Source organism: Papio anubis, chromosome 2 (assembly GCF_008728515.1).
Source record: "Papio anubis isolate 15944 chromosome 2, Panubis1.0, whole genome shotgun sequence".
NCBI classification, from domain to species: Eukaryota; Metazoa; Chordata; class Mammalia; order Primates; family Cercopithecidae; genus Papio; species Papio anubis.
In genome coordinates, this window is record NC_044977.1 from 11,072,543 (window position 1) to 11,099,656 (window position 27,114).

The 27,114-nt window shown below is 35.3% G+C and overlaps 1 protein-coding gene and 1 pseudogene across 5 annotated transcripts in view; both read right to left on the reverse strand.

Moving 5' to 3' along the window:
* Positions 1 to 1,002: 1,002 nt before the first annotated feature.
* On the reverse strand, positions 1,003 to 2,436 carry LOC101000902 (annotated as a pseudogene).
* Positions 2,437 to 3,621: 1,185 nt separating this feature from the next.
* The window catches only part of VGLL3 (vestigial like family member 3), a 50,626-nt gene continuing 27,133 nt past the window's right edge, over positions 3,622 to 27,114 (reverse strand). For 3 of the 5 annotated variants that reach the window (XM_009198344.4, XM_009198342.4, XM_003893804.5), the window contains exon 4: positions 3,622 to 10,041. In XM_009198344.4, coding sequence (XP_009196608.1) covers positions 9,998 to 10,041 — 44 coding nt within the window. In that variant the 3' untranslated portion in view covers positions 3,622 to 9,997. The remainder of the gene's footprint in view (positions 10,042 to 27,114) is intronic. The other 2 variants (XR_642204.4, XM_009198339.4) reach the window with 2 other exon arrangements.

Here is a 27,114-nt window from a genome sequence, read left to right on the forward strand (position 1 = left end):
TTTCTTATTTCACTTGATCTTCCTTGGACAGATAAACAGAAATATAAGATTAAATGATATCAACAAATCACCAGTGGAAATCGTCCTAGGATGTGGGCCTTCTCTCTTCATATTTGGTATCTTTTTTCCTTCAAACCTTCAATCCCTCAAGATGCCATAAGAAGAGACTTTGAATTTTAGCTTTTCTTGTGTCCTCCCTCCATTTGGGTCTCTGAGGAAAGGCATATGAAAATAGGGCATATGCTTATTTTCATAAAAGGATGTTACAGAACCTGATAGCGCACATTTAAAATGACTACTTTGCGATCTTTGGAATCATTGTGGTTGAAGGGCCACTCACAACAGGACTTTTCCTCTTCTTGCAATGATAAGCCTTAATGGAATCTGGCCTGCAGAGTGTCTGGGCTGTGTGTGAGCTTGGTGTCAGATCAAGTCCAAGCAAGTTCCCCGAAGCTCAGGCTTTACAACATCATGTAACTCAGAAACATTCCATCAAGCCACCACCCACCTTTTCCAGTGGGAATTCACTAAAATGATTCTCTTGGAAGCAGTGTGGAAGTAGGGGGAAGGGTGTTAAATTTGTGCTTTTGGAGCGGATTGTAGATGGGTGAGTGGGTGGAGACAAGAGGGGGAGAATTAAAAGCAAAGATGGAAAAAATAACCACACTGCCACCAAAATATTCTGCTCAAGGATGAGGGAGTACACCCTACAGCTGTTAGCACTGTTCAGCATATTTTGCATATTTACATATACCAAGTATTTCCAAACAGCCTTGTGTTTGTTTTAAAATCCCACAAGGAGATGTCTGGTAAAGCTGTCACTGCGGAAACTTCATGGTGAAGTTTGCAAGACTATTTTCAAAATTCTTTATATGCATCATAAACTGAGCAGAAGAGCTATTGTCATTAACCACATTATAGAGAAATCTGAACTAATCTGCCTACCCATCAGACAACACTCAGAACAAAGCATCCATGTTCTAAGACAAAGAAAGCACCTCGTTGATTGAAGCCAATTTTTTTTATTGTTGGTGTAATTTGTTTAATACAAAATGGCACACAGCATGATATCATGTCACCCAATTATCCTTGATTAGTCTTGAGGTTATCGAAGTATGATTTTTCTTTATTTCTGATGACTCTAACCTTTGACTTAAAGATATTATCCCAGACTTACTGAGTTATCATTGACAAATAAAAGTTGTATATATTTAAGGTATACCATACGATGGTTTGACATGGGTAAACATTGTATAAACACAATCAAATTAATTAATACAGCCATCACCAGACGTATTTTTTGTAGGAAAAATAACATTGGACAGATTTCTCATGTAGCCATTTTCTTTTGGAAACATAAAACACTACAAAACCATACAGAGCTCATTTGAAAAAGATTCGTGAGTTTTCAACAGAAAGAATTGGGGAGTTTAAAGCTATATTTTCCTTTTAGCAAGATCCACAAGAAAGGATAGAGTGTCATGCTTAAAGGGGAACAGATTTTGTATTTTTTGGCAAGATATTAAATCCTCTGTTGCTATATTTGGCTCTCTGCAAATAGTCTCTTGTACAAGTGCAAAGCAAAGATCAATGCTGGTGTTCTTCATTCAGTCACAGCCAAACTTGGTATGGAAAGTAAAACAGTTGTGTTTGAGTGTTGTTTCGAACAAAGTCTTGCAGTTCATTTATTGATCAGCAGCATTCCAGAGTGTGGATACCCTCTTTACACATTAAATCTATCAAAACATGTTTGCTTTTCCATAAGTTTTTCCACTGCTTAACTGATAGCAGATGGAGTGATTCAATCTGGACGAAAGTGTTAAAGCTTTACCACGTCAATGTGGTCATATTTAGCTATTTAGTCAAATGTGTATAAGCAGGTCAAATAAGATGCTTGGAGACTTAGGGCATCACAAGATGGGCCTATGTTCCCAAAAAAGGAAGCAAAACAATGAAATCGTACTTGGTTGTCCCCAAAGAAAACACACTTCAGCTAGGAAGAATCTGCACTAGATGACCTGCTCTCCGCCCCCCAGACTGCTCATCTTACATAAGTAATACATAACCCTTTGGATTCTGAAGTACTATAGAAACTACATGAAACATTTGAAATAGTGACAGAAATTTTCTTTATATGCAATTATTTGATGAATGAAGACAAACACCCACACAAATGCCAACGCAAGCATTATGACTTGCTACTCCCAGTGAAATAGTCCTTCTTGATTACAAGAGTGATGGAAAATGACGGAAGTCCAATACTAATTGTTGTAGGTAGAATAATGGCTCCAAGTCCTAATCCCCAGAACCACTGAATATGTTATTTTACATGGAAAAAGGGACTTTAAAGATGTAATTAAGAACCTTGAGCCGGGCACGGTGGCATTCGCCTGTAATCCCAGCACTTTGGGAGGCCAGGGCGGGTAGGTCAGGAAGTCAGGAGTTGGAGACCATCGTGGCCAACATGGTGAAACCCCGTCTCTACTAAAATACAAAATACGAGCCGTGTGTGGTAGCACGCGTCTGTAGTCCCAGCTACTTGGGAGGCTGAGGCAGGGGGATCCTTTGAACCCAGGAGGCGGGGGTTGGAGGGAGCCGATCGCGCCACAGAACTCCAGCCTGACGACAGAGCAAGACGCCATCAAAACAAAATAAAACAAAACCTTGAGATGATGAGATTATTCTGGATTATACAGATGCAGCTATTGTAATCACATGAGTCCTTACACATGTAAGGGAGAGGAAGAAGAGAAAGTCAGTGATGCCATGTGAGAAGGCCTTGACCAGGTTGCTGGATTTGAAGATGGAAGGAAACTAAGCAAAGGACTCTAGAAGCAGGAAACAGCAAGATTCTCTCTAGGAAGCATCCAGAGGAAATGCTGCCTACATTGTGTAGCCCACCAAGACTAAGATCTTCACCGAATGTCTGACCCACAAGAGCTGTAAGATAGTAAATGTGTGTTCTTTTAGGCCATTATCGTTGTAGCAATGTAGTGATATTTTACAGCAGTTCTAAAAAGCTCATTTTGACACCACATTCTAAATGTGGTAGACAGTTAAAAAGCCTGTGCCAAATTATTTCATCTGTAATACTGGAAAGTCTATTATTTAAATGCTGATTTTCGGACTTTAGTACTTTCACATTAAAGATACGTGTAATAAGAAAATTGAGGGCCCACGTAGAGAAACTCTAGCTTTCTTCAGAATACACGGTCTTGGAATTCTCTTTTCAATGTTAATGCATCGTGGAAAAGTTTTTGTTTGTTTTTTCATATTACTTATGGCAGGGTCCCTGTCAGCAAATGTAAAAACAATAAAATACACCTTGGTCAACCAATATCCTTAGAAGCATTGCATTATAAAATTCTCAAGACTCTTGCTGTTATGTAATTAATATACCCCATTTCATTTGCTTTTCCATTATAAACATGTGTTTTATAATCTATTCCTTGCTGTAACATATAGACTTCTTGGCTCTAGAAATTAACTTCTTAATTAAAAACACCTAAGATGTTGTAACTTCCAAAATATTTATAAGATGCTTAACTGAATAAGAAGGAAACAAAAAGAGCTTTAAATTCTCAAGAAATGCAGACCAAATCCAAATGCTACATTCAAATATAAACATTCAATTCACATTAAATTATTTATTGAACAAGTTGAAGATAATGACATCTGTTTTTATTACAAAGTCTTCCATCATCTGGTATCATTGACACATATTATGAGACCTGCATTTGAAGAGTGAACAGAAATAAGAAAATGTTTTCCCAGCCCCACAAAAACAGAAAAAATATATAATTTCATAATTATCTTATAAAGCCAAAAATTTTATGAGTTATACATTTTTTATTAATTAAGAATGACAGCATAACTAAGGTTAATTTTTATTTCTGGAAACACAAAATTAAGGTAGCATAACTGCTTGTAGAACTAATAAGTCTGAAATTTCATGGCATTTCAGTGCACTAAAATAATATTTCTATTAGTTTTCAGTTTAATCAAGTGACAGATATAAAATTCACTACACTGTATTTTTGTTCACAAAAGCATTTCACCTTACCTAGATTTATATAATAAAAACAAATTGTATCCATATCTTCCCTTTACATATATGTACTTTAAAATGATACAAAGAATTCACATGAAAACTTTTCCCTATGTTTTATCTCCTGAAAAAAATGTACGGAATAGTATTTTTAAATCAGATATAATATCCAATATTGTACATATCCTAAGAAATTAAATCAATTGTGTAAATAATCATTATTAACTTTTGCTCTAGCCACAGCATAGAAAGAAATGTACATCTCTATTAATATAAAGAGATATCAATAGGAAAGTTCACATCTTATGTATATACCAAAAAACTAAAGTATTTGCATTTTAAAAGCATTATTCTTATGCCAAATTTAGTAGTCTAGAAATTGTTTTTTTTAAAAAAAACAAATTGATGATTACTTATCCTTTTCTAAAAGGTGTCTGTTTGCTTATACAATGGAATTGGTAAAAGTACACTTAATTATAATAGAATTTATTGGAACTTAAAAAGGAGATTCAGAAAAACTTACTGGATCAAATTAAATTGACTACGACTTCAAGAGAATACTACTTTGATCAATACTTTAAACTATAAAAGTATTTTTAAACAAAAAAGCACAATAGACAATAAAAGAAATACAAAAATTGAGATAATTTAACAATAATGACGATTTCTATAGGTTGGAAAAGTGTACATGGTGCAATTCCCAGAGAGCACTACAAGATTAAAAAGAAAAAAAAAAATCCTGCTAAAAAATTCTAAATGTCTGTGCTGTGACCAATCTCCATGATCAAGTTACCAAGGAAAGTAACATTTTGAAGTTATCGAGACTGAGGTTTCCTTATAGGCTCCACTCATGCCCCCACTTGCCAGAACCATTCACTTTTTTATAAGTTCTATGTTTGGCTAAAACTTTTGCCCAATTTTTCTAAACTGATTTTAATAATACTTTTAATGTTTTAACAATAGATTTAAAGGGCACTTTGGCCTTTAAATATTTTCAGAGAATAAACTGTAATTTCTCTCTCAAACAAGCCTTTCTTATTCTGAAAGATGTCTTTTATCTTACAGGAAAGAAAAAAAAATGAGTTTCTAGGAGCCTCTCCATTAAACTGGCAGGCTGATTTCATTTCTGATCCCATACAGTTTCTGCTCTCTTTCCCTTGGCTGCAAAGGTGATCAATCAGGAATTCGAACGCCATCAATACCCCTTTGTAACTGCAATGGCTCAAGTGAACTCCTTCCATCTTCAATAACTGACACAGTGTCAACATCTGCTTCCAATAAGGTGGTTTCTTTTTTTTCCTTGAGTAGAGTAAATCTGCTGACTGAGATCGTAAATGGTTGTGTTTTTTCCCCCTTTTCATGCAGAAGATTTTTTCCACCATATTTTGCAACTTTCCTTCAAGTCAAGTAAAAATAAAAAAAATCGGAGAACTTCAAAAGAAATGTTCTTATTCTAGGTGCCAAGGAAGTTCGATATATAACCAAAAATATAAACCATGGTGAATGAATGACACTGTCCTCATAATTTTGGACACAGTACTTTAAATAAAATTTTGGAACATGGAAGAAAACTGAGTTGGACCTACACGCCACTATAAGGTTAATTTATTTTTCCTTCAGAAATGGTACACTAAAAAGTCAGCTAATTAGGAAATGTACATTTATCTCCTATACCAGGTAGGAGGGACAGTTAGTAGGAGACAAAGATTCTCTTTGTAGTAATTTCTTACAGAAAAACAATCATGTATCTATTTGATTGCTGCAGAAACGAATACGGACGTGAAGAGAAGAGACCTTTGGGAGCTCAATTTAAGGAACTACTTACTCAACTGATAGGCATCTCTAGTAGCTGTTATTTATTGAACATCTAATATGAGCCAGATGATTGATCGTGTGTGTGTGTGTGTGTGTGTCTGTGTGTGCGTGTATGTGATTTACAACTTCCACAGCCTGCCTGTTAGGTATTATCCCATTTTACTCATGAGATAAATAAATAAAACCCCAAACCACACATAAAATTGTGGCTAAACTAGAATTTAGAGAATGGCCTAACAGCCAAACTCTTTTCCATTAATTCATTCTGCTTTCTATTTATCCGTCAGTCAAAACTCTAACATATGTACTTTCCTTTTTCCACCACTTAATGCCACTGCCCCCACCGGCTTAATTCAGCAAACACCATTTAAAGAAGGGACACTCAGTAAGGGATAGAATACAGGTCTTTGAAATACAGTTTCTGATTGCCACTTTAAATTATAAATACAACATTAAACCAGATAGCAAACTCAAAAGCCAGATAGTGTGACATATTCTGCAAATCTTAGAATAGGAATGGGCAAATACTTTTTGCAAAATGAATAACAAACTTCTCAAAGACAACTTTCATGTCAGTGCCTAGAATTTGTTTTTTTTTTAAAGTCTTATAAAGTTAAAGAAATAAATCCCTCAATTATTTGCAATCCATTCGTTCTCATTTTGCAAATTTTAGAGCAATTTTGGCCATTTTTGCTTAACAAAATAATACAAATACTCTTAAGAAGAAAGAGAAAAGAGAACAAATAGAGGGGAAAGTTAAGAGAGGGTGCTTAACTTTCTTAAGAAGACACATTGATTTCTCAAAAGTTCAGAGTCTCTTTCAAATTAACAATGAGAGACAAAATAATCTGTTAGGATCCTGATTTGTCAACGTTATGTTGTTTCTTAGCTCCCAATGGTTTATTGGTGGAAGCACATATTCTATTTAAAATAAATGAGATGATTTTCTAGGCTCTAGTTCACAGATATTTAGAAAGCTTGAATAAATCTGATTTGTAAAATCAGACAAAAGTCACCTTTGTCTAAAGGTGGAGTGGTTTTAATAAAATTGTGGAGGCAGATGGTAGCCCTCATTAAAGCAGTTCAGCAGCCTCTAAGTCCAACAGCATCATTTTGATGTGAAAAAAGAAGAGCCAGAGAATGACAGAATTTTAAACTTGGAATGAATTCAGAATATTATGTTAAACTACAACCCATCCTCTTTTAGGACTTCTGGTGGTAACAGCAATATGGTCCTAGAAGACAATTGTAGAGACATGCTCATTCTCTATTTATATTTTTGATCCACTCTCTGGGTGGCAGTGTATCCCAAACACCTAGGGCCTGTTTTCTTTTTCCTTTTTCTTTTTCAGACAGGATCTTGCTCTGTTGCCCAAGTTGGAGTATAGTGGTGCAATCACAGCTCACTGCAAACTGCAAACTCAAACTCCCAGGCTCAAATGGTCCTCCTGACTCAGCCTCCAGAGTAGCTGGGAGAACAGTTGTGCACCACAATGCCCAGGTAGTTTTTCAGAAATTTTTTGTAGGGATAGGGTCTCCCCATGTTGCCCAGGCCGATCTTGAACTCTTGGGCTCAAGCAATCCTCCTGATCCTCTGCCTCCCATAATGCTAGGATTACAGGCATGAGCTGCCGTGCCCAGCCTGGGTCCTGTTTTCAAAGAGAGAGCTCACTTACAAATCTTTCCTCTGTACAGCAGAAACCAGGTTCCCAACGTTTCTCTGGTCCTCAGAGCCGATAAATTTTTTATCTGACAGTTATCATGAGAGACACAGAGCAAAGTCTAAATTCAGGGAGAAGACATCTAAGTAATGCCCTTCAATTAAATTTGGTGGAAAATAAGAAATGGAGCAAGGAGTAACTACTTTCCTTCTCCGCTTCACTGGGAAAATCCAACTGAATGATCTGAATGAGTTTGAGTATAACATTACTTTCAAATAAATTACAAAGGAAGTTAATGTATTCCAAAGGTGGATGCGGATGAGACAAATAACCCTGTGAGTCATCACATGGGAACTGTTGAACACTTGGCTTTGAAAATTCAGAAGGACACAAGGCAAAACCAGATTTATAAATTCACACAATTTTGTGCTCCATGCATTTGGGCAAATTATAAACAAAACAATCATATCAAATCAAATTATGGACCAAAGTACAGAAAATTTAACCAGGCTACTCCCAGGAAATATAGGTTCGTATTATTAGTGAGTGGAAGGTATCTTAAATTTGGACCCCACATTGGTAAAAATGTGCATATTGTGTAAAAGAGAGTCTAGGTAAGAAACAGCAAAGTGCGGAGTGATGACAGTACAAGAGAATATATAGATCTGAAACTCAAAAGATGGATAGTATATAAATGAATACATGAATTACGGCCAAGGAAAATATTTGAAAATTATCTTTGATAACTCCGCCTATTTGAACATGCCATGTTCATGTCTAAAAAGCTCACATATAACATATGAATAATTAAAGACAGAAAGTGGCATTTCACTGATCATACTATTTTATGTGGTGGAGAGAAAAATGGGAGAAATTTGAAAAAAACCTCTTCATAAAACTAAAAAACTTCCATATTACACTAACTTTTTTACATGACATCTCTGGAAGCAGTTGATGGAAGAAATGAACTTTGCCTTTGAAGTCTTAACAGTATCAATAACTGCTACGTTCATAATCTTAATCTTCTCCTAGCAGTCTTAATGATAATTTCAAGTTTATTTAGATCCTGATTCATATCAAGTTAAATTCTCAAATTTTTAATTTTTAGCCCAATTTAAATTGTATATGACCTCTGGTTTTATTTTTAAATTGTGGCATAAATTTAAATCCTAATATACACTTTATTTTGCCCTAAATTTCTTTCTAAAAATAATTAAATCAAGTAAAGCCAGATTTAAACAAACAAACAAAAAGATTTGTTAAGTTCTGTGTTTAAACTATTACATATAGAATTTTGTGTTTGTTTTAGTTTACAGTGATAGGTGGCATTATAAGAAAGAGCTAGGGCTCTGTAATTTCTCTAGTGCCTTCCCAGATCTTGTTCCTTCAAATGCTCTTCAGGAAAAACAAACCTCACTTAAAATATGACTTTTTAAATTGCCATGAATGAACAATTAGAAACAAGTAAAATAAGTCACTGGCGCTCACAGGTAGCATGGTTAAATGCAGTTTTTTTCTTGTAGTTGTATATAAACTCTGGTTCCATTTATCAAATTTGGATGGGCTAGAAAGATAATTAGTCTCCTGTAGGCAAATTCTTCATCTAATTGAAAGTTTATGCCAACTTTCTTTTTTTTTTTTTTTTTTTTTTTTTTTATTAGTCAACCTCCAAGTTATTCTTTGGGAGAAATCAAAGCAATGAAATATCATTTCTTTAGTGTGGTCATTTAAAAAAAACTTTTCAAGCTATACATATAATTTAAAACTAAGTGAGCTAGTGTGGAATTAAATCTTTGCTGCGATTCAATGTAAAAACAATACTGCATTGGTTTGTCTATGGTATAGCTACTTTTGTAAAAAGGAAAAAACATAAAACATTTGAGGTAACTTAGAAAGCACAGACAGAGCATATAATAGACGTCTGAGAGATAAGCATTTTAAACATTTGTGCCAGTGCTTCTCTGAGAGCAAGTTCTTTAAACAGAACTCAACAATTTTTACAATATTAAAAAAAATACATCCCTCAAAAATAGCCCGTCAATGCTAAACCAACTTTTTTGTATTTCTACAAAAATAGATGCACATAGAGCTACAAACTTGTATTCTTGAAAGAATGAGCATTTTAATGTGTGGTTCATCCTTTCCTGACAAGGTGGTTGGCGAAAAAAAAAAAAAAATCAAAATGAAACAAAAACTTAGCTATATACTGGCAAAAGCAAGATAACAAAAGGAGAGAGTTGCACAGTTGGCAAAGGCTCAGATGAGGAAACAAACAAATAAAAATGCTTTTCTTCAATGTCTAGGACCCACTTTGCTTTCTCAAGAAAGGCCGACACCCAGTCAACTGCGTGACACTTTGTCTTCTCCTTCCATGCCTTTCGTGTCCTATTGCTGAATCGAAAATCCCGACGGTATCTTTTCCCAGTGGGCCCTTGGATTTATGCTGCAACTTAACTCACTAAGATTGTGCGTTTCAGTACCATGGTGATTCCTTACTCTTGTCTTGATGCTGTAGACCTGGAACAAATGACAATGAGAAACAATAAAGAACATTAATACACATAGTACCAAAAATTAGCGTAATCTGCAATACATCGGATGTAGAAACCAAAAAGATAATCCAGGCAACTGTGAGGTCTGACTTGAAGACAACATGATCTCTAAGCAAATTCTGTGCCAGAGCTCATAATTTTCAAAAAGCCGACGAACACAGTATGTAACAAAAACACAAGACTAGAACAGTGCCATTTATACAATACAAATTGGTTGCTATTTTTTTTTTATTTTCTTGGAGTATGAGTGGATAGCAAATAGAAAAAAATGAAACATTTGTAATTTCAAAAGGAGGTGATATTGGGAGAAAAAAGATGTAAATAATCTTTGGAGCATTTATGCAATGCTTCAATTAATACTTTCAGTAACAATCAAAATTATTCTTTTAGACTAACGTGAAAAATAAATTCAGTTGTTATTTTGAAATGTACTCCACAATGGGATTGCTATAAACTATGTGAGCAATTAGATGGCTAAAAACTGAGTCTACTATTGTAGGTAAAATAAATATAGTTGGTTCATAACAGTCCAGACCTATATTCTATTTATTAATTTACTTATTTTATCTTATCTTCCTCCAAAAAGTATTTAAAGTGGATTTAAAAAATCATACCAGATAGCAAAAATTAAAATTTGGAAGTTAAAAATAGTGACGAAAAGAAGGTATACATAGATTAATAGGACATAGATTAATTCGAACTCAAAGCTAAAATCAGTAATAATTTATCAAAGAGAAAACAGGAAATGTGACTTTTATCTGTGTCTAATACAGTTAATTGACTAATATCTGATATGGGCTATTCACATGGCGTCTTCAGTTTGCACCTACTCGAAGTTACTTTTGTTTTTTTCTTTTCAGCTTCATTGATATATAATTGAAAATTAAAATTATATATATATATATATATATATTTTTTTTTTTTTTTTTTTTTTTTTTTTTTTTTTTGAGACGGAGTCTCGCTCTGTCGCCCAGGCTGGAGTGCAGTGGCGCGATCTCGGCTCACTGCAAGCTCCGCCTCCCGGGTTCCCGCCATTCTCCCGCCTCAGCCTCCGAGTAGCTGGGACCACAGGCGCCGCCACCACGCCCGGCTAGTTTTTTTGTATTTTTAGTAGAGACGGGGTTTCACCATGTTAGCCAGGATGGTCTCGATCTCCTGACCTCGTGATCCACCCGCCTCGGCCTCCCAAAGTGCTGGGATTACAGGCTTGAGCCACCGCGCCCGGCCTAAAATTATATATATTTAAGGTGTGTAACAAGATATTTTGATGAACTTATATATTGTGAAATTATTACCTCAATAAAGTTAGTTAATACATCTGGCACCCGTTTTAGTTCCCTTTGTTGTTGTACCTGAAGTATCATTGTTTGGAAGAGCGAAAACACAGAGTAATAGGTGCTTTTATGTTGTTTAAAACTAAATAACAAAACATGAAGCAAAGCTCTTTAAACGTATAGGTAGAAATGCGGCAAGGTTGCTGTTGTGTGGGTGCAAGGATCTCAAGTTGTTTTCTTGGCCTTTGATCTAAAACTGTTGTAATCCAAGATGGATGTCAGAAACTGAATAGCTAAATGAGCCAATTTGGTTCAAAGTTTTTCTATTATTAAACAACATTTCTTATCCCTCAACTAGTAAAAGAATTTTGTAAAATATGGATGTCATTACAAAATCGGACACAATTAGTGTTTGGAGACATTAAGACAATCTACAAAACAGGCTACACAAAGGGCAAAAGAACAAGTAGAAGGAGATAAAGAAGCACTTCACAAAATTACAAGTCACAATCTGCGTACTATGTAACATTTGTATACCGGGAACAAGCAACACTTTCTGAATGCCGGAAGATTGGCTCCACTTTTCTTTTTTCCACAAGCATACTGGTATTACACTTGATAAAGAAGCAATAGTTTTCCTTTTCCATTTCGAAAGAAGAGGAGGAGAAGGATAAAAGAGGACAATGAGGGAGAGAAAAAAAATAAAAGGATCTGGGGTATGTCAATCCACTCTAAGTTTGCTTTATTCATTTTCAAATGGTTTTCTGGTTAGAATAATTTGCAACCTGACATAGTCTCTGTTGGGTAACTCTTGTAATCTAAACCACCTTTACTGACAATCTGCTGACTATATAAATATTTTTTTCATTATTAAAACATCTCATCTTCTGTATGACTCAGGATTTCCACACTTGAAGACTGCATCAATCTACAGAATGTCAGCACTGCAAGTCATGAATACTGTTGTAATCATCAAGTGGTTTGCCTGTCTTATTTTTGCTTTTAAATAAAGGCAATTTCTTATTTGCTTTGCAAAGACATATGACTCTTTCAAAATCACGTGAGCCTTTTGCTGCGGACAAGTATTGCATTACTTAAGATCGCCCCAGATTTTCCAATCAGAATAACAGAAGTCATTCTCTCGTTATAAATTCATCTATTCAATTTCTTGTTTCCATGTCTCTGCATTTCTACAATGTGAATCTTAAAAAGTCAATTCCTCTGTGGCCTGAAATGTATCAGATATCTAATGGATCCTTGTGGTTAAACTTCTTGGTGATGGAACATAAAAAACTTTGCTTTAATTACCAGGCATTCATTTGTAAATCTCAAAATAGGCATACGTAAAGCACAAGAAAATGAGCAACTACAAACAAAACACCCTACTAATAAGTTGCAAAAGAAAAGCAGGACTACAATTTTTTTTTTTATTAAGACAACTGGTAATGGTAGATCGGGATTATTAAGAGTCAACAAGTACATTTAGTTTTTCCCAGCGAGGGTGGAGTGGGGCAAAATTGTTAACCCATGAATCTTACGTGGTCTACATTTATTTAGTATTTCCCATGATTTTTCTTGCCGGAACAAAATCCACTCTGCTACAGGTTCTGCTCCTATTCAGACTTTTCTGCTTCCTCACTTACCCAAATCAAACCTACTTGAAATTAATTCATAACATATCCTGAGATTTCCCCACTGGCAGTCTGAAACCACATCTGCTTACCTTCTTTACAGTAGCCATTTTCTTTTAGTTCTATTGTTCAGACCATGAAATTTTTCAGTGAAAGGAAAAAAAATCATAAAAATGAGGTGAGCTAACATTTTCTTAGGGCCTTAATGATTATATTAGGAATGGTGCTAAGTACTTTATATGAAACATCATACTTCATGTTTCTAATCATGCTGAAATAATATTCATTTTACAAATGAGAAAATTTAAGTTAAGATAATTTATGCAATTATTAAGTGAGAGAAATAGGATTTTAAAACAGGTGGTCTGATGTCAGAGTCAAGGGTCTTAAACATCATATATGTGTTCACCTTATGAGAATTATACTGGCTGTAGCCTAAGTCAAAATTATCACAAAATCAATTCAAAGAAAACTTAATATATTTTTATACTCCTTTTTGCACTGCTTAGAAACACCCTGATGTAACAGAACTGATCAAGATTAACAAAATGGCCCTCAGTGATTTTTAAAAAATTCTCCATTTGTCACATTTTTCCTAAATGACGTAAATGATGACATAGTAGTCTGTTACACTTTTGATGAAGACCACTTCAATGATGTGATAGGATGTGTCATATTTAACTGATGTGTCTCTACATGTATCTTTAATTTAACCACCACACCCCCTGCCAGACTTCTCCAGTGTGAACTTTAAAAACATAGAGTGGTCAGTTGGCTCTTGAGGTGGTTGTCAAAAATGAACTAAGAAACAAAGAGATCAATTGTATACTCCCGAGTTTGAGTTTGAAATTCAGTTACGACAAAAGCCTAAAAGAAACTGAAGGTCCATAGACAGACCCATTTCCTTACTTCAATTACAACACCACTACTGCCTGACCACCAAAAGAAAAGGAAAAAAAAAAAAAAACCTATTCAGAGCCAGGATGAGAGTAAAGGAAATATGAACATACAAAACAAAAACAAAAACAAAACAAAACAAAAAAACCCACCACCACCACAACAAAAAGCAACAACAACAACAACAACAAACCTTTGGATAGGGGCAAGTGAGAAGTCTTGGTCAAGGAAGAGGATGAGAACATGATTTTCCTTAAAAATTTGAAGATTTTAAACAGTCTTAGTTCATTTGGGCTGCTATACCAAAATACCACAAACTAGATAGCTTATAAACAACCAAATCTTATTTACCACAGTTCTGAAGACTGGGAAATCTAAGGCCAAGGTGCCAGCAGATTTGGTGTTTGGTGAGAGCCTGTTTTCTGGTTCACAGAGAGTGCCTTCTGCTGTGTGATCACCTGAGATCTCTCTCAGATCTCCTTTATAAGGGCATTGATTTATACTCATGAAAGCTCTGCTCCCGTGACCTGATCACCTCCCAAAGGCCCAGCCTTCTAATACCATTACCTGGGGGCTAGGATTTCAACATATGAATCTGGCGGAGTTGCAGTTATTCAGATCATAGCACTGACTGTATATAACAAGACATCATGACTCATTTTCTAACTGAGATTCAGGGAGGCAGCAGCTTCACAGATCTACCTCTTGTAAAATGCAATAGAAATAAGAAAACAGAAACGGTGACATGGTAGGTCTGAGCGTGAACAGCCTAGAGACTTCCTCCTCCTCAGTTTTCCTCAAGCCCTGTTTTTCTTTTTCTCCAAAAAGTCTTAAAGCTTGCCTACGCTCCCCACCAATGGTAAAGGAGACAGTTCAGTGAGAATTCTAGGGCCCTGTCAGTATTAGCTGTGATATGGGTATCCCACAGCAGAAGAAATAGCATGGGACACCCCAGATGGGCGTCTTGGAGGGATCACAAACACTAGGAACTGAATTCAAACAGGCCAAGTTGAGCAGGCCATTATTAGAAAGCACATTAGAAAGAATATTGTATAGAGAATGGCTGGAGAAACAGATTAGAGGAGGGTATATTGGAAACAGCAGTCCAGGATAAGAATGAAAAGACAGAACCAAAAAGCAGACAACAACTTTTCAACTGGACAGTTTTTGTGATGTGAATAACTTTCTAGGAACAGAGGCAACCCCAAGGAAAAAATGAGGAAAGAATCTGAGAAGACATTTCAATTCAAATGGGATTTTGTTTTAAACTGAGAATAATGGAGCTGCCAGTGGATTGAACTAAGAATAAACATAATTGATGAGGGTAAGTCTTTGACCACTAGATAGAAATAATAAATAAACATTGGGTAACAAAAAAGTGACACTAATATACAGCTGAGTTTTAGGTACTGTTTGTTTTTCAGTCATAACCCACTAAATAAACATGTTCTACTTCTGAGAAAGCACAGTCATTTGACAACACCACTGATCATGGCTCTTTAAGTAAGCTGAATATGCTTTCAATTAATTTTATTGTGGGAGATAAAAGAGGTAACCATACAATGGGAAACATGCTGTTGATTGAAAAAAAGGAACATAAATAGGAACATAAAGCCTGAAAGTGTGTGTAGAAACTTTGAAGATCTAAAAGTAAAGACAGCATTTATATGGGTAAATGTAAACTTTTCATTTTATACATATTAAAAGTCAAGAAGCCATGTGGATTAGAATGCTTACTATTAGGCTAAGAACCTGGTAACATTTCTATATTGAAAAAATAGATCTCCCTTTTCAATCATCCTTTAATAAAGATAAGAAATACTTATTACAAAGCTAAATATATACAACACTGTGTCAGATGCTACATCAAAATATCCAAACTTCGCCAGCAACTTGACAGCTAACGCTGACACATTGATATATGATCACAAAAAGGTGCAAGAGACAGTCATACTATTTTCTATTGCTTTATGAAATTATCATTGTTAATGATCATAGAATTGCATTTGTTTGTCTGAGCCTTGGGGCAATCACTTTAAATACTAGCTAAGAATTTCTAAATAAGATCTATGTAGGGGTAGCACCTTAACGCTTGCAAGAGAAAAATGTACGAGAGAAGGCTACCCAATCTGAGAACTATGATTTCATTGCAGGTGAATATCAAGATTAACATATAGGTGCCACATTTTAAAACATTTTTAAACCTCTTGAAACATCATGGAATTCTTGCTTAAAAAATCAAGTTAAACATATTTAGAAAGTAAAAACCTACATAATATCACCTATCATCAGACAATTTGCTAAGTGTACCCGATCTACATATACACACACATACCACTTGCCTATTTCCCCAGCAGTATTATCTTGGAAAATCATACTATGTCAGTATGTGTACCTCGACCCCATCCTTTTGGAAGGCTGCACAGTATTTATTCTATAGTATACTATTACCCAGTTCTCTATAGATGTACATCATTTAGATACACACACACACACACACACACACAAAGAGGTTTACAAAGTAGCTGTTGTGTGAATATTTAGGAGTTAAATTTCTTACAAAAATACACATATGTATAATTGCTGAATCCAAGCATGTGAACATGACATTTACGTATTTAATTGTGGTGACTAAATGTGCTCAGGAACTTTGTACCCATATTTATATTTTTTGCTATGTATGATCAATATTATAGATTAAAAGCATCTAATTGTTTCAATGTGAGTTTCTTTCACTGTTAGTGAGGCTGGATATTGTGTGATTATGGCATTTATTCCTCTGTGTTTTAACTCTGGCCAAATGCTTATGCTTTTCAAAAAGTAATTTTCTCGTTGATTTTTGAATGCTTTTTGTATACTAGTATTTAGTATACTTTTAGGTATCCTAGCATTTTTTCCCATGTATTACAAATATTTTTGCCAGTTTGATGACTTCTCTCCATATTTAATATGCAAATTTTGAACAATAATTCTTTTTAAAGTAATCACAAATAAGATGTATTTTCTTAAACCAGACCAAAGGTTAAATTTATTATGATATTTCAAGTGCAATTATTCTCTTATAATTACAATTCTTGCACACCAAAATCATTACAAAAGATACCTAGTATGGCAGCATAATAATGTTCTGGCAGAGGGAGATTTTCCGTGTATAGAGGTATTTTCTGCAGGCACATTTAGAATGCACTTAAAATCTCCACATACTAGTATTGTCAGAAACAGCGAGGTTAAAAACTGTCTGAACTTGTCAAAATGTCTTTAAGCTCAGATTCAAAAGAGGGTAGAAATGTAAAACCCACTGAACCTGATGTTACTAGAAAACCATAATTCACTAAGGTATTTCAAGAAGCACAGCACCTGCTCACCTGAGGCAAACATGCAGGTGACAAAAGTTCAGCCACCCAGGTGTTTCTCCTTGCTGGTGTTTCCCAGACCCAGACAGCCAGCCACTTTATTCTGTTTGCTCTCTCAGTACCTCCCTCCCTCCAAAACCACAAACTCTCCTGTGCACAGAATCTCTAGCCTTTGCCTTTAGTGACATCCACTTCCTCAGACATGTGCATATTAAAATGCACAGCTGGAGGGTAAATTGGCAAGTACTTAAAACATCAGGATATAAAGTTACAAATCTGAACCAGTTGTTTAAAAACTGACCTTGTGGATATATATATAAAATATAAATCATAGAGTTAGGTAGTTTTGTTTTTTTGTGTGTTTGTTTTTGGGTTTGTTGTTGTTGTTGCTTTTTATCATAGTGGCAATTTACCAGTCTCAAAATTTGAATGTCAATGTGGCCAATAACCTCTTGGGTGACTGGGGACTATATGGAACGATATGGAATTTAGACACCGCTTACCAATTCAGTGACTTCCATTTCAAAAGCAGATATAAAGAAACTTTGAAGCCAGAGACAAAGAATAAAGGGAAGCAGAAGGGAGTGGGGAAAATGAAATGGAACACTCTTTGTAATTTCTTCTACAGACTTTCTCCCAGAACTGGGGAGGAGCAAAATAAAAAAAAAATAAAAAAAATAAAAAAAATAAAAAGCTTGGATCACTTATTGTAACCAAAACCACAAGTTATAATACTCTCAAGAGATTCTAACTATCCAGACATCTGTTGGATAACAAATGTAGCCAAACATGCATCTTTAAAGAGGTTTCTAGGTTATGCAGTGACAGCTTTACAGTCCAGAAAACAGATAATCCAATCAGAGAAAGAGCTAATCTGGATCCATTTCTTACCCCAAAAGAAAAACATAATTAAGGACATAACACCAACATAGGAAACATGATACCTAGAAGTATGAATTGTAACGTTTACTATTCTAAAATTTTTAAAAGATGCTTAAAAACTGCTGAAATATACTTGCATTTTAATGTCTATTTGGTGTAAATGTACTTGATTTAATGCCAATCAATCTCTCTACAAATGCAAGATATATTGGAAAGCATTCCATTAGAATGAGGTATGTTGCATCTATATGAATTTTTGAGTTGACATCAGAAAATATTCATCTCTCTCTCTCTCTCTTTTTTTTTTTTTTTCTTTGAGACAAAGTCTCACTCTGCCACCCAGGCTGGAGTGCAAGGCACGATCCTGGCTCGCTGCAACCTCTGCCTCCCAGGTTCAAGTGATTCTTATGCCTCAGCCTCCCCAGTAGCTGAGACTATAGGTGTGCACCACCATGCCTGACTAATTTTTTGTATTTTTAGTAGAGATGGAATTTCACCATGTTGTCCAGACTGGTCTCAAACTCCTGACCTCAGGTGATCCACCCGCCTTGGCCTCCCAAAGTGTTGGGATCACAGGCGTGAGCCGCCGCGCCCAGCCTCATCTCACTTTTACGTGGCACGAACAGAAGCTCACTCTCTGACATTTTCCAGAGGAGACTGTCCAATTCGAGCAAACATAAATACGGCTTCAATGATTATGAAGATGCTAAGCATCACCTAATAGTGCTCAAGTAAACCAGGCATGAAAAAAACACTACGAAACATACTTGTGTTAAAAAAAAATTACGAAGTTAAATCTCCAGCATATCAGACTGTATCCCAAAAATAAAAAAAAATACCCAGCATATTTTGTTTCTCATCACTCCTTTTTGCCAAGAAATTCAGAACATGTTGCCTGCAGACAACTGTTTGTGAAACCTTATATTATTGATAAAGAGAACAAGAAAAGGATAGTTAGGCAGCCTGAAAGGGAATAAACTGTATCTGTAAATTCCTCAGGCCATAGAGAATTTTTGTATATAATCTTTGCAGACTGTTGGAAAACGGATATAAAATTGTCTGGGAACAAGTTCTGAAACAGATTTCTTCATTTGATCTGTTCTTTTAGATGCACCCCTATATGAGAGATGAGAAACAGCAAAGCTGAAAGTAGTATTTGCTGATAAGAACCTGACCACTGAAACAGCCTTTTCAATGCTTTGTGTAATTCTCTACTGAGAGTCATATCAGGACAACCTGGGAGTTATGACTTCCTTCTATCGTGAGCACATCAGTTTCTTTTGGGAAGACAAGTTTTACTCTGAAAAGGTCTCCACCTCCCAACCACAGCTAGTTGATGACAATTCCTTTAAGAAAAGGGTCAAACGATGATGGCATTGCCTAATCTTGCTTGCAGTTTTTAAGAAAATACTTAAGCTAACAAGGGATGCTATCCAATTTACATAGTAATTTATATGGTAAAGGAGCTTTAAAACTCCTTCATAAAATTAATGCTAAGATAAAAAAACTGATTAGTTTAGATTTGCAACTTTTAAGGATTAGCATTTATTATTGGAGTTTTGTTGAGCCTAATTCATAGTCTAACTTCCTTTTTTGTACTTAAAATTTTCTTTTGTTTTATATGAGTGACAAGGATGAATATCTCAATACATAAGCATAAAGGGATAGGTGTTTTTTTTTAGTGCCCTCTCATTTCACGTGGCAGGATATTCTAGATAGAGAAAATGTTTAAATGTTTAAACATGTCTTGAAGATGTTAATCCCTCAATATTTTTATCTTCTTTTCCATTGTCTGCCCAATCAATACAAAAGCACCCAGTTTTCGCTGTATGGCCAATATCAGCAAAACCACTATCAGGAAATTTAACTGTGACAAATATCACAGCTAATCTTCAAGAACAGGAAAGGATTAAGTCAGACACAGACAAAATAAAAATGACAGATGCATTCACAGCTTGTACCTCAATTTTTCAGGATGTCTCAAACCTCCAGCGTGAATTAATTTTTTGTCACAGTGAACCATATCTCAGATTCAGAATCATGACAGTTTTCATTCTGTGTCATGTATCACCATCTAGAAAACACGAGCTCATTGGGTTCTCCCAGCTGTGTCAGGGGAGGAAGTGTCCTCTCCATTTTGCAGCTAAGGAAGAGGAGGAGCCGAGGGGTTATAGTTTTACTCAACATAATGCAGCTAATAAGTGGTGATATGTGTCCAGAATCTGTTTTTCAGTCCCGTTTTTCCCTACCTATATCTGGACAGACATTTCTGCATCTCTGCAAATATTAGAGATGCCTACATTGACCAGGATTTGTATGAGCCCCTAAGTGAATTTGGGAGGAGGGGGAATAAATTACTAATAAAATTAATGTATCTCTTTTCTCTTTTTCCCTGTCTGCCCTTCTTTCTCTTTCAATACATACATATGGATATGTACATAAATAAATATGTATATATATTCATCTTCTAAAGTCCTTCTCCTTTCTTCCTCAAACTCATATTACTGACCTCAATACCTGCTGCCCCAAAAGAAAGCACAATTTGACAAACTAGTCTTCTCTGCTTTCATTGAATGATATGTATGTGGACATATGATGCAGACAAATATGCAAACTTTCTTGTTATTATTTTCCAAAAAGGACATATATGTGCTTTTCCTGAGCTTTTCTTTTTCAGTTAGCAATACCATATGGAACACAGTTCACTCATAGATCCCACCTCTTGATGGTAATCGCTCAATTCCACTTTTTTTCTTACTGCAAACATTGTCACAATAAACATTTTGTACATGTATCATATGCTGCGGCTTGTATTTATGGGAGGTAGACTCATAGGAGTAAGAATGCTCAGCCAAAGTTTATGAATATTATTACTGTTACTACATTTTCCAGTCTACTTCTTTAAAAAACTAAAACTCGAATTTTCTACCAGTAATCTATGAGAAATAGCATTTTCTCTTAGCAAGACATCTTTTACAATGACTCAAATTTACGCCACATAACTATTTATATTATTATGCAAACACATCCTAAAACATAACACTTTTAGAAAGCTCCTGCACCTGTTCTACCAAGCAGGAGAAGAATCTGAGGCAAATCCCCATAGTTTAGGCATTGCGACATTATGGCACCATTTTATGGAGGAAAGCCCACAGAAGCCCATGGGCATGATAGCTACATGGCTCTCAGAGGGCAGGGGAATTTCATTACGGTCCTACAGCATCCAGCTTTGAATGCTTGAAACTGACGGCAATGTTCTGGAATGCATTTCTCCCCTCTTATTCATCATCCAGTTACTTTTCACGCAGATCTCACTGGCTGGGATCTCCTGGCATTTTGCATGCATCTCAAAGATGGTTTCCATTACCCTTCTGGTCATGAAATTGTCATTCTGGACACGTGCCCTACACAACTAACACCAATCAAGAGTTTGTAAATATTTTAACATAACTCTGATGTTTTTTTCCTCAGTAATAGGCTTATGACATATGCCAGAGAAAAAGAAAAAGTTTTGTAGAAAGTGTGAAGCAATTGGGTGTTGATTAGAAAAATTTTTATTGTTACCAAATCATCATAAACCCGACAATGACAACAAAGTCCAGAAAAAGTATTTCCATTATTCATAAACATTCTGCCTGGTGTTTTTTAAAACAATCTGCACCTATTGCTTGGTGATGTTTAACTTTCCTAGCTGAGATAATGCCCTCAGGGTAGGTATACAAAATTCTGTAAATCTTTTTTGAACCATAATAATGAGATGGAAGAACATCATATAGTCCTAGGCTGGCTTCCAGAGAGAAACGTCATTTTATCTGTCTACATACTGAGATCAAATGATTATAAGTAAACTTTTATGCCTATTATATTTTTAATGCCATTTTTAAACATCTTCATAATTTCCTAATCATGTATACAAATTATTAATATTGTCAAGAAAGGCCTCAATGAATCCTTAATGCCATAATCCTCAGGATTCAGATGGCTAATGTATGCTCCCTGAGAAGTGAAGTAGAAAGGAGGGAAACTATTTTTAGTTGAACATCTACAATATATGATATTTTGATGCCCTCTAATCTTTAGGGTGAAAAATATCACAGTGCTTTAATATTTTAACATAAATCAAACTATTCTGTTTATTATTATTGCAGCTCTCTAATGATTCATCTCCAAATTTATTGCATCCTGCTTTCATTGTGAAGCCTGGAATTGGAGCATTATAATATTTAGTAAATATTCAAGGGTCTTGAGTTGTAAATCTACGTTTCCTGTAATCCTTTTTGTAAATGTAAATGTTTAGAAAGAGAAATTATTTCTAGGATGTTACTGGGCATAAAATTCCATAATTTTAATAATATTAGTACCCCAATGAAGTTAACTCATCAGTAACTTTTAAAGAGTGTTATTTAGCAAGGTTATTTGTCAAACTTTCATGCAACTAGTGATTTTTACCCAGCTGGATTAGCACCAGACCACCTAAAAGAAATCATGGGTCTTGAGATGTGAGTAAGTTTTGGCAAATTTATGGGTGGAATGGAAAAGTAAGAAGTAAATAGATCTCTCTTTCATGGAGAGAAACTGCCTCTCCATTTGCTTCTCTAGTATATTTGCTATTCTCACCCTGTTTTTTGTATTTCCTGTACCTAACAAAACCAAGATATTTATGTTTTTAACTAATAGACTTCATTATAAAGCATCATTGTAGTGCCAGCCACCATAATCTTAAACACTAAAGCAGTTTAATTAGTCTGTTCCAAAGTGAATACTATATAACAATTTCGAGCAATGATGATTACAACTTAAATCCATTAAAATATAATTTTTGTCACTTGTGAATAATGTCCCTTTCACAGAATATTCAGATTAAATCGGAATGTTGTTTTTAAATATAGCTTACTGACCTTAAACCATAAATAATTTGGAATACCATTTAATAATACCATTTAATATGATTCTGCTTTTATGATATCATCAGGCACAAGCTGTCCACATAGAGAAAAGGGTAGATTAGGACATTTATCTACTCCTGACTTCCCCTGTAGTACCCAGTCCTTCCTATCTCATACCAAAATGGAGAGCCTCAAACAATTTTTTTCCAGTTTTCTTAACAGATGAACTTCATTCACAGGTTAGAGAGTAAAGCTTATTGCTGTGAAAATCTCTTCAGAAAGAATACTAGAAACAACTTTCTGTACTTATGACAAACTTCTGAGTCTGTGCTTTGCAAGTAATTTGTGGACCAGTAGCTATTGTAGTGTTGTTTCCTCTGTCTGGCAAAAAAATATTGTCCCAGTCTGTGACACACAGTCTTGATTTCGCTTGATAGCTAAAGATATCTTGCTAAGTGAGAGATGAACAAGATAGTGTTTAATATCTGGATATAATCACATTTGGGGCCAGCTCATATAATGACTCACTGAGAGAATCCACTATTAGGTGGCTACCTACACAAATTAATGGCTAGTAATTAGGATGTGTTTTTTTGAGAAACAAAAGGTACATCAGCATATATTTACTCCCTCTAAGTTCTAGATTTCATGGACCTGAGAAATAATAGGTTATGAAAAAGTAATTGTTATATATATATGTATATATATATAAATATGAATATGATGTTGTTTTGTTTGTTTAATATTAGGTTACCTAAATGTATCTTAGCAAAAAGTATATGAATACCTCAATTCTAAGTTGTTTATGTATACTGTATATTGCATTATTGTGACATTCCTCAAAGTAAAAATAGATATTTATAACAAAATTGTAGCTAAAATAACATGAGGGATCCCAAGAAAAATAAATCTGTGGATCTACAGATGAATACAATCTCATGCCATGAGCAGCTTGTGTTTATAAAGAAGTCACACCACAAAGCATGACTACTTTTGTTTTGGGTGCATTTAAATAAAGTGGATGAAGTGGGAATTGTGAAAGTCAAGTTTAAATTTCAGTAAAAAGCCCTTATTAACAAATCTTCACTTGAAAAATTAATTTAAACTTGGCTGGAATGTACAAGGTTGTATGTCTTACATTAGGTGAATTATTGGTAATAACAGGAAGTAAGAATGACAACATTTCAGTAGAATGCATGGAATGATTGTGACCACTGAAAGAGGACTACTATGTCAGAATTTACTTAATGTCATCACTAAAAAATCTGAGGATGATAAGAGAAGACATATTCTGGCATTCACACGTGAATGCCTGGTAATATGTTGTACATGATCACAAATATTTCCACATTTAACTCTCCCCCTCCTTACACACAAAGGGGCCCAGTGTAATACTCTGAGATAGCTGCAATCAGTCTTCCACATCCTGTGACCCTTCCTTATTCACTGTACGATTCTAGGTGTTATCTCTGGCCCCACCTACCCTTGTTAACCTAGGTTACACGCAGCTTAAAGTAAGGTGAAAGTCATTCAAAAAGCTGAAAACCGTAGCTTCTATTATGGGGAAGAAACAAAGTTAAATGAGAAGTTAATAAGTATACCCCCCAAAATGTGTTCATAATAAAAGCAGAGTGGAGTGGAAAAATCTTCTGCTAAACACAATTTAAAATGCTTTTTTACTGAAGAATATACAAAACATTTTATATGCTATAGGGAACTGTGATCTCTAAGAGGTATATGTAGGCAATGTAAATAAATTCAGTTGATAATAGACCTTTTGTTTTCTCAATTAAGCCCGTATTATCACATTCTGAGTATTTTTCCTATGGAAACCATGGAACTCAGTTTAAAGATTGATAAAGGAAAGGGAAAAAAGCCAAATGTGAGATGTGTGGTAACACCCTCGTGGTAAAGATGGGCATTTTTCACGTGGCGTGGAGGGCAAATACAAATGACGTATGATCATACCATACTGATCATTCCAAGGTACCTGTAGGTAATACCTGTTCAACAGGGGGAGCAAAAAATAGGAGTGAGCTAGCATGACAGCAAAGCAACACCAAGACAAAGGTTAGAGGAATAAGGAGCCCCGGGTGTGAAACATGGGGTGGCATACACTTGCACAGCCCTGACAGTATGGATCCCTTTAAATTTTGTTCCAGAGGCACCTCACTCCCCTCACCACCACTCAGCCCGTCAGAAAACCTGGACCACCTTACTTCTTTCCTATGGCAGCTTTGCCTACCAAACCTCAAACCCTATTATAATATATTGTAAGGAATCTTCACAATTTAAATACTTAAAAAAATTAAGAATTAAAAATTTAAAGGTAAATATTTTAAAAATCACAGATATATGCTCTTTGGAAAAAAAAAAGATTCCAAAAATACAGAAATACATAAAATAAAAAATGAGGTTCTCTCAACCCCACAGTTATATTCCTAGATATATTTCCAAGAGAACTAAACACACATTTACATAAACACTTGTACATGAGGGCCGGATGCGGTGGCTCACACCTGTAATCCCAGCACTTTGGGAGTCCGACGCAGGCAGATCACGAGGTCAGGAGTTAGAGACCAGCCTGGCCAACATAGTGAAACCCCATCTCTATCTACTAAAAATGCAAAATATTAGCCAGGCATGGTGGCAGACACCTGTAATTCTAGCTACTCAGGAGGCTGAGGCAGGACAATCGGTTGAACTCGGGAGGCAGAGGTTGCAGTGAGCCGAGATCTTGCCACTACACTCCAGCCTGGGCGATAAGAGTGAAACTCCGTCACAAAACAAAACAAAACAAAACAAAACAAAATCTTGCACATGAGTGTTCATCACAGTATTATTCCTATTAGCCAAAAAGTAGAAACAAATCTAATGTCCATATTAATTTGTTTATGCATCAAATGCATAAGCAAAATGTGGTATTATCCACACAGTGAAATCGTACCCAGCTCCAAAAAAGAATGACTTTATGATAGATGCTACAACACACATGAAACTTGAAAACGTTATACTAAGTGAAAAAAGACACAAAAAGCCACATATCATACAATTCCATTTGTATGAAACGTCCAAAATAAAAAATTCCACAGAAGTAGAAAGCAGACTAATATTTGCCAGGCATAGGGGATAGGGAAAATTGGGAGAGATTCCTAAGAGGAATAGGAGTTCTTGTTGAGGTGATGGAATGTTCTGTAATTAGAAGGTTGCACAATATTGTGAATATAAGACCCATCAGTTATACTTATGAAAATGGTGAAGCATATGCCATTGTGAAATATATCTAAATAATAAATTTTTAGAAGTTAAAAAAAGTGAAAGTCTGTCCATCTTCTCTTACATAGCTAGAATTTACAGAGTACTTGTTATATGCCCGGTATATTTGTAAATGCTTTACTGAATGAACTAATTTAATCTCAAAACAATCCTATTAGGCATCGTTTACCTACAAAGAAGTTGAAGTAGAAGGAGGGCAAAGTCATTGGTCCAAAGTCTGCTTCTTTTGTAAGTGGCAAAGCTGGGCTTACAAAATCAGGCAGTCTGGCTTCAAAGCTCATGCTATCCACTAACTTACCATGAGTAACTACCATTAAAAGTTGGGATATACACTTCAGGATAACTTTCACTGAGGAAGTGCATGCGCCCACATGCATGAGTGTGTGTAGAAGATAACAGTTATACACAGGGATGATACTGAGGGTCGGCAACTACCCACAGGCCAAATTCCACATCACCTGTTTATGTACACCCATGAGTTAAGAATGCAAGAGTGAATTTTTCAGTGGTTGGAAGAAAAGAAGGAAAAAAGCAGAGTAGCATTTGATGACACATGAGAAATATATAAAACTCAAATTTCAGTGTGAATCAATAAAGTTTTATTGGAACACAACCATCTTTATACCAATTTTGTCTACAGCTGTTTCTGCACCACATGAGCAGAGCAGAATTAGGCAGTGGTAACAAGAGACCTGTATGGCACCACAAAGCATAAAATATTTTGATCTGTTTCTTTACAGAAAAATTTTGCTAACCCCTGGATTATGCCATACATGATACTATTAAACTTTAGTTTGTCACTACACATTATATTATGTTCAACCTTCTAGATTTCAAGG